At 43.0% G+C, this 15,381-nt stretch overlaps 1 protein-coding gene across 1 annotated transcript; it reads left to right on the plus strand.

Moving 5' to 3' along the window:
• The first annotated feature begins 115 nt into the window (after nucleotides 1-115).
• fcsk (fucose kinase) lies at nucleotides 116-15,022 on the plus strand. The gene is made up of 23 exons (XM_075470651.1): nucleotides 116-512; nucleotides 1,149-1,300; nucleotides 1,930-1,980; nucleotides 2,072-2,197; nucleotides 2,301-2,373; nucleotides 3,932-4,029; nucleotides 4,117-4,197; nucleotides 4,453-4,572; nucleotides 5,919-6,090; nucleotides 6,219-6,325; nucleotides 6,498-6,599; nucleotides 7,450-7,623; nucleotides 8,187-8,260; nucleotides 9,115-9,470; nucleotides 10,287-10,521; nucleotides 10,601-10,767; nucleotides 10,895-11,122; nucleotides 11,207-11,350; nucleotides 12,045-12,164; nucleotides 12,242-12,429; nucleotides 12,983-13,082; nucleotides 13,706-13,929; nucleotides 14,550-15,022. Exons 1-23 carry the CDS (start codon nucleotides 434-436, stop codon nucleotides 14,625-14,627), a joined length of 3,249 nt encoding a protein of 1,082 aa, XP_075326766.1. The 5' UTR covers nucleotides 116-433; the 3' UTR covers nucleotides 14,628-15,022.
• The last annotated feature ends 359 nt before the right edge of the window (nucleotides 15,023-15,381 follow it).

Consider the following 15,381-nt stretch of genomic DNA (forward strand, 5'->3'; position numbering starts at 1 on the left):
GACCACGTTTGTGTATCCATTACCTGTATTGGTTAATCGCCTTGACAGGAGGCGCAAAGGTTGAAATCAAACGCTAGTTTGTAGCGTACGGAAGCCCGCGCAGTCAACACTCAAGTAGCTCTAGCAAACAAAAGTGACACCATCATTTGACTTTATAACCTGTGTCATTTTGAAGCACAACTAAAAGCCGAGTCTTACATCAATTTAATAGGTTCGTTTAGTTTAGTTTTATCTACCCCCTCCGCGGTTAACTCCGCCCCACTGCTGCTGTTCGTTTGATGACATTTAGCTTTGTGATCCGACTTAACCGAAGACGCTGCGGTTGTTTGGTAAAGGTTAAACGGGTTGAACGGTGTCTGCAAGCGGCTGCAGACTTTGATATGACCTCCTGGGTAATTTAGGACCTTTACAAACAGCCTCGAGCCGACGGAAGATGGGCAGTGGCGAGTTCCAGTGGACGGTGGTCGTCCTCACTTGCCAGCACAAAGACAGCGTGTACTCCTTTCAGAGAGGTGAGGATCATCTACTCATTAGACGATCTTTGAGGCCCCTGCAGTACCCATAACCGGCCTTACGATGTCGCTGATGGACCGATTAGAACCGTGTCTGAATTAAATGTGTCATTGGAAAAACTAGTTGAACCAAACTACCCTTTTCATCATATGTTTGTATTGAATGTTGTGCAGTTTGTTACTGAAGGATGTGTTAGTATTTAGCCTGTCCTAACTGATAGGGGAAACACTTTAAACACACTCAGAAATCCACTGATAATTATTCACTCAGAGGAAGGATTCAGGTTTTGTTTGACAGTCAAGAGGTCTCAGTTGAGTTCAAATCCTGCACTTTAAATTCCAAGCCCTAAACTAGTCGGTATATACACCAGCAAAACACTGAAATAATGATTAATTTCAGCATTTCTAATCAACGTTAGATGACTAAAATGTTGTAGTTTCAGTCTGTTCCAGGACAGAGAGGCAGGTGAACACCTCATCATACCTGGATGCTGAAGTGACCATGTAAACTTCCCATGTGTGTGTTCAGATTGTCTGGTGTCTTATTATATTTCTTTTGCAGTGTCTTATCCTTCAGCTGTTTGCTGGGTGTGGACCCTCAATAAATGACTCATATTGTGTGTCTTTGTGCATCAGAGCTGGAGTTGCGGCAGCAGCGTGGCACTCTTTCTCAGGGCGCGTTGGTTTTGACTGTGCGGGATCGCCAGGAGCCGCTGGGCAGCGGCGGGGCCACGCTGAACGCTCTGCTGGTCGCGGCTGAACACCTGAGCAGCCGAGCCGGACACACTGTGAGTCACACTGACGACACGCAACTGTTTCAGGAGCGTGCACCAATTTCACACCTGACTGACAACAACAAACTGGTTTTATTTGTTGTTGTTAAGACATAACATCCTGATGTGGTTTTAGAGGAAGTTAAACACTTCTCCACCTAATCAGATTAACTGACTGCAGGATTATTGTTTAGAAATCCCTCTGAACAGATTTAGGGTTATTTATCCCTCGGATTATCTCTGCAGGAACCACTTGAGGATAAGAGGAAAGTCTACACCAGACTCCACTTTAAAAGTCAATCTGCAGATTATTTCCTTTCATAGTTCATGATTAAGTTAGGCCCAAAAATAAACTAACCTTTATGATACTTTATGACGGGGGGGGGGCGTGTCCATTGGTATCTCAGTGAACCTGCTGCCTGAGTATTCCTCCTGACCACAATCGGTCACAACCCTTCCAACCTTTATCAGAAAAGTCAAACACACACACTGTGATGTCATAGAAATGTAAAAATCTAACAGTAGTGATCGGGCTGGATCGGTGAGAGCATCATCCACACACTTTGGCACAGAACGCTCTCTGCAACCTGTCAGATAATGTTCGATTATTGATCACAGGGTCCACATGGTGTTTTTTTTTCCAGGTGGTGACGGCTGACGTCCTGGCCGAAGCTCACATCCTCATCCTCCACACAGTGAGTCCAGCAGTGTGCTCCGGTCAGAGCTGTTTTTTTTTTAAGGAAGTCTGGTATTTCTTAATGAAGACGGCTGCTTTCCCTCCTCCAGGGTCGGGATTTTCCCTGGAGCTCCTGCAGCCGGGCGTTCTGCTGGCTGCCTCAGGAGAAGCCCGAGCAGAGCGTCCAGGCTCCGGTCTGCTGTCTGGACCTGCTGCTGGAATGCCTCAGTACTCAGGTCTGCTCTGACCAAGCAAAGAGCTTCACACCTGACTGAGAAGAACATGCAGGAGCCGTAATGAACATTAAACCCTGCTGGCTTATTTCTGCACCTCACTCAGATCTGTCCTGGTTCTCCTCCTGGTGTTTGGGTCTGCAGCACCGACATGATCCTCTCCGTACCTCCGAACTTTGGTAAGTGTGCAGTCACATATTTCAGCTCACTCTGATGCCGCTCAAGTATTCAGAGCGAGTCGGAGTACCTCAAACTACCAACACTTCTAGACTCTGATCACACCCGGTGTAGTGAGTCCTCACTATACAGAGGACTCAAAACAGGATTAGGGGAGGACATTTTTCATAAGAATCTACCAGATTTTCACTCCAAAAAAAAAAAAGGTGAACGTTTTATTGACTAAATAGAAATAAGCTTTCATGAGTTTTGGTTTGTTAAACTAATCAAATTCAGTGCTGGAACAATGAAAAATGGAAGCAATTTCCACAAATTATATTGCTTTCTCTCAGGAATAAGTCATTCTGTTTTATCAAATGATGTGTTTGGGTTGGGTCAACATAATCTACAAGAGCTGATTACATTTATGCACTTGGGCTGCGTCTCAGGTCAAGTTTTAAGCCTAGTCTTAAAGATAGAGAGGGTGTCTGCTTCCTGAAGCCAAACTGGCAGCTGGTTCCACAGAGAGGAGCCTGATAACTGAAGGCTCTGCCTCCCAAACTGGCAGCTGGTTCCACAGAGAGGGGCCTGATAACTGAAGGCTCTGCCTCCCAAACTGCTTTCAGAAACTCTGGGAACTACAAGTAAACCTGCAGTCTGAGAGCAAAGTGCTCTGTTGGGAAAATATCCAACTATGAGATCTTTAACATATGATGGAGCTCGGTCATTAAGACATTTAAGAATTTTAAATTATATTCAGAGTTTAACTGGGAGTCAATGAAGAGAAGCTAAAACTGGAAAAACATGATCTCTGCTGTTAGATCTCATCAGAACTTGGCTGCAGCGTTTTGGATCAGCTGGAGGCTTTTCAGAGGATTTTTTTGGGCCGGCCCATTCAGCTCTTACCATGTTGGTCTGGTTGGAGTTCGAGTAATCCGATTAGACAAACCACTCCTAATTTGACTAACTATTTAAGGATTGAATTATTTTCAGAAGTATTACCAGCACGCTGATCAGAAAGAGTGATTAAGACTAATGCAACCATAAACATTTATTGAGGGAAATTATGCTCTAAAAGGAGTTTTTGAACCACATATGGCTCCAACGGACACTTAACTCAGCGGCACCAGATGACGTTTTTTCTTCTGGGTCCAGTGTGTCACGGTTCATGATGAGCTTGATGCAAAGGAGCCAAATGCAGGACAACAGGCAGAGAAGCTTAAGATAGGCAGTAGATGATCAAAGGTTTTATTAAAACTAAACATAAGTTTGCTAGGAGACAGCTGTGAACAAGGCCAGGGGACAAGACCAAGAAGTCTGAGGACATCTAGGGGTAAAGACAGGAAAACAGCACTGAGGACTGAAAATAGAATACAAGGAAAGAAGCTCAAAATACCCAAAAAACCAAACAGAGACTGAACCACGGCACAAATAAATAACTGAACCAGAGCAAAGACTAAGGAGCCAAAAGATGGAAAATCAAAACCCAAAAAGCATGGACCGGACAGAAGAAGATGAGTTTCTTCTGTTTTTTCTGGTTGTTTATTCATAACATTCAGAACACATGTGTGTTTGTGCCAGTTTTGTCCTGGGAGGGTTTCTCTGGTGTTCGGGTTTTGGGATTACCAGGTGACGTCTCCTATGCCGCCGATCACGGAGTCTACCTGTCCGACCCACAGGTGCTCACTTCATTCAATTTTTTATTTTTAATTCCTCCTGTTTCCACCTCCTTTATTTGTTCACGAGGTGATGGATGTTGTTTACAGGGTCGGGTCCGTGACATCATCTACAGGGGAACCAGGGAGCAGATCCAACAAGCTGTGATGCCCGATGGGAAGGTTCCTCTGGTGCGTCCTACTCCTGTGAAGTAAAATCAAACGCACCCTTTTCATGAACAGAGATGACTAAAAACAAACTGTAAACCACTTAAAACATGATGAGATCCATGTGAAACCACCTGCACTGCTGAAAATGAATACTTTTTACTTTAATTTGGGGAGATTTTAATCAGACAGGCCCAGCAGGTTATTAACGTTTGCTGACTGAAGCCTAACAGTTTGTTTTTCATCTTCAGTTGAGATGTTTGACGTGTTTGTCAGTAGGTGTCGGGTCCGGTTTTCTTCAGCAGCTCTGTGTCAGAGAAGCTGCTGCAGACTCATGTCACTCCTCCTCTGGACGGCTGCACCTACCTGGGCCTGGACTCTGGAGCTCCGCCCCTCCAGGTGCCTGCCATTACCCCTGAAGATCACACACTTTACACTCTTAATTATAAAACCCCATTTCTACCAGTAGGGGAGAAGTTACTCATGATTATTATAAAAGAATATTCTTAGTAAGTGCGAATTTAGCCTTTCTAATGTTCTATTTCAAACGTAGGAGATAAAAATCTATTGGAAAATATTGTTTAAATATGGAAGAATTATGGAAAAAATACTCAAAATGTCATACGACAACACAGTTTGAGGTAACATATCAAAAGTTTTAAAAAAATGTGAAAATACTGAATAAATACTTGAAAATTTGACATAAAAAGTCTAAATTCCAAATGAATATGTTCATAATATATGATAAAGCGTTATTATTTCAGTGGTTAGATACATGAGATTAAAATTCTTTTTTAATTTAACTCTTTCGGTGCCATTGACGTCTATAGACGTCAATTTTAAAAAAAAACGTTCACTGCCAAAGACGTCTATAGACGTCAATTGCGTTTTTTAACGGAGCGGGCTGGGGGACAATCTAGCGGAGTTCGTCACTAAATCTTAGGCTTGTAAACACTAAACAGAGAATATACTGGCAAAATTACCCGCAAGGTGGCAGCAGTGCCACTTTGCACAAAAAAAGAAAAAGCGTGTTTTCTCCGTTTTTTGGGTCAAACAGCTGATTTTGGTGAAACCAACCTATGTTCTACTGTCTATTACTAAAAGACTGAAAATGGTAGAAACAAACTTTTTTTTCCCGATCAAAGAAGAGAGTCTACTCTTTCTTTTGGTAATTTCGGTGTGTACATAGTCATAAGACACACTCTTTTGTGGGTGTTGGAAAATCAGTCAAAATACTGAAAAACACTTGGCAGTATGGGTCTCTCTGCACTGAAAATGGCTGGCAGCCAATGAGTTAAGAGAAGAGAACTACATTTTATGAGGGTTATGAATATAACGTAAGATGTATTGTAGAATATAGATGTGTTTCAATTTTAGGGGTTAAATTAGGGAATGGTAGCTCAATGTAGATGGGAAAAAATGCTTTAAAATCTAATATGGTTAAGGAAAATAATGTAAATTGACTAATATTTCTAAAAAGTGAGGGTTTTAAGGCAGCATATCATTCAATCTTGTGTTATTTTTAGTCTTCTGTGCAGAATTTCTGTGAGGTTGCAGAAAAAGCATAACTAAGCCATTAACTGTGACACAATATGAAAGGATAGTTGTTTTTAAGGTATTTATAAGCAGAAATAAATAGATTTTTGTTTCACCAAAGCAGAGGATTCCTGTAAAATCTCATTGCTGTGGTTTGCTGTACTGTCAGCTGTTTCAGAGTGTGAACAAACCTTGTATTTCTTCCTCAGATATCTCTCTTCCTGGACCTGTTGATGTGTCTTTGCTCAGATCTGACTCAGGATCAGTTTGTGGGTGAGGAGAGAGCCGGCTGCAGTTCCACAGCTGGGCCACAGGGGGCAGCGGTGAGGGGCGGCAGGGCAGAGCTGTGGAGGATCCTGAGAGGAGCTCCACTCACCCTGGGTTAGCGACTCCTTCTTTTTCTGACCTCTGTTAGATTTAATTCATTGTTAACATTTTTTTGTTCATGTTACAGGTGGGAAATACTTCTAAATAATGAGCTGAACGTATAAATTCATCTTTGTTCTCAGTGTACGTCCCCGGCGGTCACTATGACTACCTGACGCTGTCCGGGAAGCAACACATCGACCGTCTGACCTGTGATTGGACGGACGGAAACACTTTGTCTCACATCCAGGTGACACCTCTTGTCCCTCAGCAAAATCTTCATCCCTGACACTTTCAAACGCTGTCACACTTCAGCGTTATGACATCGGGCTGCTTTACAGAGTAAAAACCAGAACAAAAATCACAGCTCGCTTCTGCTCCCTCATATCAATGACGGTTTAACACTTCCTGTTTCCCTGCAGACACGGAGCGTAGCGAGCGAAGGAAGTCGAGTGATTAACAGCGTTCTGGAGGGCAATGTTGGCGTGGCAACTGGGACAGTGGTGCAACACTGCCACCTACAGGTCAGCAGGAGTCTGGAACAACCTGCTCAGAGTTGTTGTAACTCGATTGTTTTGATGATGGTAAAAGGCTTTTTTGCATGAAGTTGCTGCTGGTGGTTTCTTGTCTTTCCTTCAACAGGAGACTCACAAACACTCAGCCATTTATAGATTCCATTTTACTATTCAACCAAAAATACACCCTTATGCTGATGACACTATCATTTATATGCATGCTCCATCTATAATACGGGTTGAATGAGATGATGGGAGGAACTAGACTCTTGCTAGTCCAAGCAGGCCACCGAAGTCCAGTCCTTCATCCAAACAGGTTGAATCCATTTCATTTAGATCTGCTCCGGGGATCAGTTTTACTCTGGATTCATGTGGTTCTTGAACCAATATAAGCAACATTAGACTTTTAGTTCCTCGTCCATCTGTGGTGCTCCAGGTTGTCTTTGTTAGCTGGCTCTGTCCCTCTCACAGGTGTCTCTAATTTACCATCTCCTTCCAGTCCAGTGTAGTTGATAAAGGACAAATCTGTATATTTTCTGTTTTTCCTTAATATAATGTCATGAGGTTTATTGTTATTTCTTCATACTTTTCCTGGATTGTTAAATGATAACTTAGTTTTTAAAAGTCTAATTTGCTGTGATAAAAGTAAAAAATTCTCTTTGGATCTTCTGTGAAATTATCTGATTAATTAAGCTTATCATTGCATTTTAGAAAATGCAATTTTGTGTGTAGTTACTACAGATAAAATCAGCCAGAAATATGTAGTGAATGCAAATTAAAAAACTAGAAGTACCTTAACTCTGTCCTGAGTGCAGTACAAAGTAAATGTACTGATGTATTCTCCACTAATGTGCTTCAGGGTCCTCTGGATGTCCCGTCAGGTTGTTTGCTATCGGGTCTCGATGCGTCGACGTCCCCGTGCATCAGGCAGCTGACGCTAAGCAGTGACATCATCATCCAAGGACATCGAATCGTTCTGGGGCAGCTGAAGCTGAATGTGTACACGGTGATGGGAGCACAAGACGACCTGCAGGTAAAGAGCAAGAAATCAAGGTCCGTGTTTTAATCTCATCTGCAGCCTTCAGCTGGACCTCATCTTCTTCTTCAGGGATGGAGATGGATCATGTGATGATGTCCAGTGACTTTGAGTTGTTTTTGGTCAAGCTCGAGTCTCATGTACACACTCCTGTTTAGTTTATCCTCTTACTGGTATGCCGCTATCTTCATGAGATTCTGCTATTTCTGGGGATCTCTGCTGGTTTAGACATTTTTCTGCTTCTTTTACCAACAACAATTGAATTTTTATAACTAAAGAAACGAGGAGTTACGCTTAAAACACGATGAAAAGCTTTGAAATTCTGAAACATGGTGTTTTCATTCATTAATCTCAGTGAAAACGGAGGACCTTGACATCACTATCTATTTTTAAAAAGCTGAACTTTGAGATGATCTTTTTGGCATAACAGTGAGCTCATTAAAGTCTGAATGATGATAAAACTTCCACACTTCTTTCTCCCTCTCGTCTAAAATCCAGAAGGTTGCGATGTTACCGTGACTCTAATCCTGATTCCTGGCCTTCCTCCTCCTCTTCCTCAGGTTTCCTCTGATGGCAGCAGCGCCTCCTTCCTCAACCAGAGATGGAGCATCCTCTACAGCAGAACAGGAATACAGTAGGACGCTAACTTAGACTCTTAGAACTTTTCTGCCTTCAACAAGCCAAACAAATCTTCCAGAGTGGGTCTGACTTATGTGGGACAGAAACAGACAGATCGGTTCAGTAAGCTGCAGTAGTTCGGCAGAAATGAATGTTTAATTTCTTTTTTCATCTCCAGTTTCCATTTCATCCCTTTCCTTTCTTCTCTTCGTGTCTTTATCATTTTTACTTTACTCTTCTCTCCACTCCTTCCCTCATTTCTTATTTTCTCTTTACGGTCATTTCTTCATTTTTCCTTTTCTTTAATATCCAACATTTCTTTCAACCCTTTTCATTTTATTTTGTGTTCCTCTTCTTCTTTCCTCTATTGGCTTAATTTTTCTATCCTGTCATTTCATCCCTTTCTTTTTTACCTTCTTTTATTAACTTTACTTTCCTCATCTGCTCCATTCATTATTTTCTTTTTTTCTTCATTTTAAGTGTCATTCCATCTTTATTTTTTCTCCTTTCATTTGTCTTTTCATTTTCTTCCCTTTCATTATATCTTTAATAATCCTATCCATTTAATTTGTCTTCTTTTCTCTTTTTCTTTCTTTTGATCCTTCACATTTCCTTCCTCTTTCCTTTTCTTTAATTTAATTTACTTTCTTTTATTTTCTTCTTCATCCCTTGTCTTTTGTATCCTTTGTATTCTTTCATTTCACCCACTTTCCTTTTCCATACCTACTTATTTTCCTAATTTTCTTAACTTTCCTCTCTACTGCTTCATTATTTTTTCTTTTTTGTTTTATCATCCCTTGCTTTCCTTTCCTTTGATCCTTTTTATTCATCATCTATTTGCCTCCTCACTCCTCTCCTCTCTGTTCTCAGGCCGGAGGAGTTGTGGGTCAGAGGAGAACAGCGCTCCCTCCTGGAGGCTCGTCTCTTCCCGGTCCTCCACCCCAGAGGAGGCGCCGTGGGTTTGGAGGGAGGTGTCGGCTGGCTGCTGGGGGGACCCGGCTGCCTGCAGAAGTGGAGGGAGGCCTGGAGGCTTTCTCTGAGGGAGGTGTTGTCACTCACTCACCAGGACGTGGAGCTCCAGTGGAGAGAGGAGCTGCAGTTCCTGGCGGGAAGGAGGAGAGTGACTGACGCCCTGCGGAGTCGCACTGACGTCTGCCTGCTGCCTTGCTTCAGGGCCGCGGTGCTGGGGGGCCAGCAGGGGGCGCTGCTGGAGACTCTGGACAGCAGTAAGTTATGTTTCATTAACAATGACACAGTTTCAGGCTCGTTGTAGATCACAGGTGTCTCTGAGACGCGTTTTATATAAATCAGTGTGGCTCATATGGCACCGTTTACAGACACTGCGTAAGACTGCCTGTAGCTCACCCAGGAAAGATTACAGATCTGTTTATATTCATCACATATACTGCCAAATATGAAGAGATGTCCTGAGAAATAACAATTAAACTATCACAGAGACAGACGTATAGCCTGAAAACATGAGCTTCACTGGTTCATGCTGGTCCACCGCAGCTCATAAGCACACGTAGATAGTTGTTGCCAAGCCACCAAAACAACAGCCGATTCTGTTATGTATCTATAGCAATGATTTACACTGCAGCAATATAATTCCCCTTCAGAAAGTATTCAAGTGTTATTAAATTGAGTTTAATGGAATTAAACTGGACTTCTGTGGGTTTGTACTGTTATAAAAGTTGAAAATAAACACTTTCGAATACGATCAGAGGATAAATTAGATGTTCCTTATTATAGACCTGACAGAAAAGCAGGTAAACTACAGACATCAGTACCCAGAACATTTGAAGTCCAGTGAGCTTTGTAGGTGGTATTGAAACTTACAGTGTGTTTAATAGTGCGAACAGCAGAGAACACACAGTTAAAGCTCTGGTGTGTTGGATGTAGTGACACCTAGTGGCCAAACAGCAAGCTGCAGTCAGCTGAACACTCCACACAAGAATATTGAGTTGCAGCTTTAAAAGACATTCTTTTAAACTGAAGTGCATCAGAATATGAACAATATCCAAAAAAAAATCTGTTTTCAGTTGCAGCAGGAAGCATAGAGCAGGGGGCGGAGCCTGGAGCAGAGCTGGGTGTGGCCGCCCGCTGTCTTTCCTGCATTGCCGATGTGTTGGTGTGCATGGCAGGCAGGAAGGGGGGTCTGAGAAGTGGACCGGCTGCTAATGAGGCCTGGAGCTCCGCCTACCGTCTGTTGGAGGAGGGTAACCTGAGGGGTGGAGTCCACGCCCTCGCTACACAGAGAGAGCTGTGGCTCAGCAGGTGGGCGTCCCGCTCTGACTTTCCCTTCGCGCTGTTGTGTTGGTGGATGTACGACGACCTGTGTTACTGCCCCCTGCAGGCCGGACCTCCTGGTGCGGGCTGCGCGGCACTACGAAGGCGCCGGACAGGTGCTTCTACGGCAGGCTGTGATGTCCTCACAGAGGTTCATCTCCATTGGGCAGGGAGAGGCCCCGCCCCCTGAGGAGTGGCAGGAGGTGCAGTGTCCGGCCCGACTGGACTTGGCAGGTGAGAGAAGAGTTTCAGTTTTAGCTCTTGTTGGTCAGTGAACACCTCTTTAACGTGATTTGGGGCGTTTGTGTGTAGTGTTACATGCTGGAGAAAAGACTTTCAGTAAACAGTTTTCTTGTTTCAGGCGGCTGGAGTGACACTCCACCAATCGCCTTCGAGCACGGCGGCTCCGTGACAAACATCGCAGTGAAGGTTGATGGGAAGCGTCCTATCGGTGCCCGGGCCCGCCGCATCAGGGAGCCCCGCCTCCTGCTGGTCAGCTACACCGGAGGACGGGACAGTGGGGTTTCCTCGGAGACGGTGTGTGACAGTCTGGACGACCTGAAGGACTACTGTCAGCCTCATGCTCCCGGTAGAAAACCGACGGTTTACTGGTTACTGAGGTAAACAGGAAGAGCGAAGGACTGAGGTCTGTGTGCGTTTGTGTGCGCTGCAGGAGCCCTGCTGAAGGCGGTGTGTGTGTGCAGCGGTCTGGTGTCTCTGTCCTCCCAGGATTCTCTGAGGCATCAGCTGATGCAGAGGTGGGGGGGAGGGCTGGAGCTTCACAGCTGGTCGGAGCTTCCAACCGGATCTGGACTGGGTGAGAAACCAATATTCACCGAAACCAAACACGCGCCTACATGCATTAAAAACTGCAGAGAGGAAAAACGCTAAATCCAACATAAAAACTGTTAAAATTGGCTTTGTTCTTAGACATTATAAATGAAATAGTCTCTGTACTTTTCCACGATGACCTTAAGTGATCCAGGCATAGTGAGACAAAACAATTAGCCTGGGAAAGCAGGTGCAAGATTCACACACACACATTGTTTGGCTGATCCAGAGAATATGACGAAGCATGTTGAACCTACTCATGTTGAGTGTGAGTCCATTCTATGTGAAATAATGAAAGATACCCGGAAATCGAGGCTCAGTCTCAGGGATTTCCACTGAGCCCAGCGCTGATATGCTTGACGTGTGACTACCAATAAACACTTTATTTAACTTGAGATTCCTTCGGCTTGTTCTTGAGCTTCCAATGAAAGAATCGAGCTAACAAAACCGTCTATAAAAAGATTGGCTAACAGATTTGTAGATAAGTAAAAACAAATAACAATAACCCTAACCCAACAATAACAACAAATAAGAAATGACATCTGAACTAACTGAATCTGAAAAAATGCAGCATGATGAACAAAAGAGGAACAAAACATCTGTCAGTGTACTGATGAATTTGAAAGACGGACACAGATGTTGGGAGAGCTTCAGGAGGTTGATCAGTCCTTGTCCTGCAGGTACCAGCAGTATCCTGGCGGGGGCGCTGTTAGCTGCTGTCTACAGGTGCACCGGCCGAACCTACGACACTGACTCTCTGATCCACGCAGTCCTGTACCTGGAGCAGATTCTCACCACAGGTTACTGTTTTCTCTGCACTGCACATCTACTTCTTCCTCTACCTCTTCTTATTCATCCTCGTTTTGTCCTCCTACAGGTGGGGGCTGGCAGGATCAGGTGGGAGGTCTAGTAGGAGGAGTCAAGGTTGGCCGTTCTCGAGCGTCTCTGCCCCTGCAGGTGGAAGTGGAGCGTCTCAGTCTGCCGGAGGACTTCCTGGTGTCTCTGGAGCAGCATCTCCTGCTGGTTTACACCGGAAAGACCCGGCTGGCTCGAAACCTGCTGCAGGTTGGTACCGTCAGTCAGAGATTTATCTCTGGGAAGATGCTCCACTCTTCTCAAGATAAGAAGCTTATGTTTTAACCTTTTAGAAATAGAAAAGTACTTTATTTATCCCCCAATGGGGGAAATTCAAATTCGTCAAGTAGCTCAACATTGTTTTAAATATTTACAATGATTGAATTAACAACAATAAAACAACAATAATACTACTACTACTAACTAAATAATAATAAATGACTAAATGGCAAAATAAACAAATAAATATATATAAATAAATAAATAAATTAGAGAGTAAAGCTCAAGTCTTCCGTTTTGTTCAGCCTTGCCCCCAGAAACCAGAATGTGACACCGGTCCAGCTTCTTTTATTTATTCATCATTGTGGGTTGGGTCAGAACCGCTCTGTCTGGTCAAATGTAATGAGACGCTTCAGTGTAGCTGAACTTTATTGAAAAAAAAAAAAAACAGCAGTCCAGTTGAGGAGGTGGATTGTTCAGAGCTCTGCTGTCACAGCTTGATTTGGAGCCAGGCTCGTGATGAGTACGATGCTTGTGTCTGCAGGATGTGGTTCGCAGCTGGTACAGCCGACTGCCGTCGATGGTCCTGAACGCTCAGCAGTTGGTGTCAAACTCTGAGGAGTGTGCCAGAGCCTGTTCAGACGGTGAGACGCTCCACAGCAGCAGAGTTTCCACGGGAAGGACAATCTCCAGCCAACAGTCATAATGACACAAGGCACCCAATTACACCCAGTTAGAGTTTAATCTGCACCACGAACCTCAGCTCTACAAATAACTTCTAGACACTCTCTAAAGGTTATTTAATGGCAGAGGCATAGTGGCATCTGAAACGTCGTGTTTGGGCTTCTTCAGTCAGAGTCAGACAGCTTGATTGGACTCCAAGGTTCACTCAAATGAATATCAGAAAGGATCCAGGAAATGTTCTTACTTTGTAACTATTTTTTGAGTTGAACTTCTGGTAACTTTCAAACTTAATCTGTCAGTTCACCAACAAGCTCAGTTAAACAAAATCAGAAGTGTCTGAATAGTTTGTGGTGGCTGACTCTGAATGTAACGTTTCTGTGGATTTATTCTGCCGTTAACCAGTTTCAGGTGTTTTCATTCATGTGTTAATCACATTTGAATAATTCCGCATCATAAAGTCAACAGATGTAGAATAAAGAAGTGCACTAGTTTAGCAGCCTGTCAGAAACAGTAATTTCCTACATTTCCCACAATTCCAGCAGGTTTTTCATTACCGGGAGACTGACAGATGTGTTCTCACCAGGTTCGCTGTCCAGATTGGGTCAGTGTCTGGACCGCTCGTGGCAGCAGAAGAAGCTGATGGCTCCTGGCTGTGAGCCGGCTTCAGTGAGGGCCATGTTGGAGGCCCTGAGGCCGCTGGTCCTGGGTCAGAGCCTGGCTGGAGCCGGAGGAGGCGGCTTTCTGTATCTGCTGACCCGGGAGCCCTGTCAACAGCAGGCGGTGCTGCGGGTCCTCAACAACACACCGGTAAGAACCAGAACAGATAAACTAACACAGAAAAAATTTAATATATATATATATGAGATGATATGATATGATCTTTGTGACATGGTGCATTATCCTGCTGGAAGCAGCATCAGAAGATGGGTACTCTGTGGTCATAAAGGGATGGATATATAAATGTGTATATACACAAGGGCTGCAAATTAATTCATTAATGCTCACTTGTGTGAATATATATATCTATATAGGTATGTATAGATCTGTTAACGCGTTAAATTTGAAATATTTATAGAACGTACGCACATTAATCTGGCCTAAAAAGCAAATTTTGCATCCCAAAATGTTAAATTTTAGTTAACTTACAGTTAACTTGTTTTTTTTTCTGTGGTCACATGTTTGCACTCTTTTCCCTTTCTCCAGAGGAGATGATCCATCTGATTAGATCCTTATTTTATCTTTAATAACCTTCATTTAATTATTTTTAATGGACTTTTCTGTCAAAAACTTAAACTTTGTGGCATCACAATGTTGATAGAAGAGATACTGTTCGCTGGAAAAGAGCGACAGGACGCACGTGTAAGAATATCCTGACTTGTGTTGCATTGGAACTGGTGACATCCCATAATGCAACTGGTTTGTTTCAGGGTCTGGGGGACTTCAGCGTTCACTCTGTGGAGCTGGACGTGGATGGGATCACAGTACTGCCACCGTCCTTCACTTAATGGAGGAAAAACATGTTTCATGGGTAAAATGAAGTGTTTCTGCTGGTGAATGATGTTTTATTTGGATGGTATTTAAGCTTTGATAATAAGTATGATAACTGATTGTTGTACAGCAGAGTAAAGCCATCATTCAGGCATTCAAGTCTCTCTTCAGATGAAAGAACCAAAAGCCAAGTTGAAAGTTAAAATCAAATAAAATTAAATTGAGTTTCACAGATACGAATGAGTGATCAATCAGAATGTAATCACTTATTGATACTAACTGAAAAGATGGTGACAGCTCTCTCTTTTCTCTAAACATACTTTGTTTTTTACACTTCAGGAATCTATTTTTGATAATTATGTTGTAGAATTTATCTTAATATTCGTTTCAGTATTTGATTGAATGTATTGATCTGTGATTTGATTAAATAAATTCCCAAAAACTCATTATTTGGAATGTTTGTGTGTCTGTTACCTGTTTGTTTAAGTGTCAAATCATTTGGATCTTTACTCACGATGAGAAATGATGATTCAAAAATCCAAACATACAGTCCAGATCATAAGTATGTGGGCACTTACATGTGTGTTTATTATGTTTTTTGTGAGTATGAATCCACCAAAAGGATCCAAGACGGGACCAAACATAGAGCTGAGGAACAAAACAACCACAAGTACCCAAAGTTTTAGTTTTTCTGATTGAGTGTAAAAAGTGATCCATGAGAAAGAAGCTTTTTTTTTTAATCTAGAAAGTTGTTTCCAGATGAAAATTTAT

The sequence above is a fragment of the Odontesthes bonariensis genome, chromosome 7 (genome assembly GCF_027942865.1).
Source record: "Odontesthes bonariensis isolate fOdoBon6 chromosome 7, fOdoBon6.hap1, whole genome shotgun sequence".
NCBI classification, from domain to species: Eukaryota; Metazoa; Chordata; class Actinopteri; order Atheriniformes; family Atherinopsidae; genus Odontesthes; species Odontesthes bonariensis.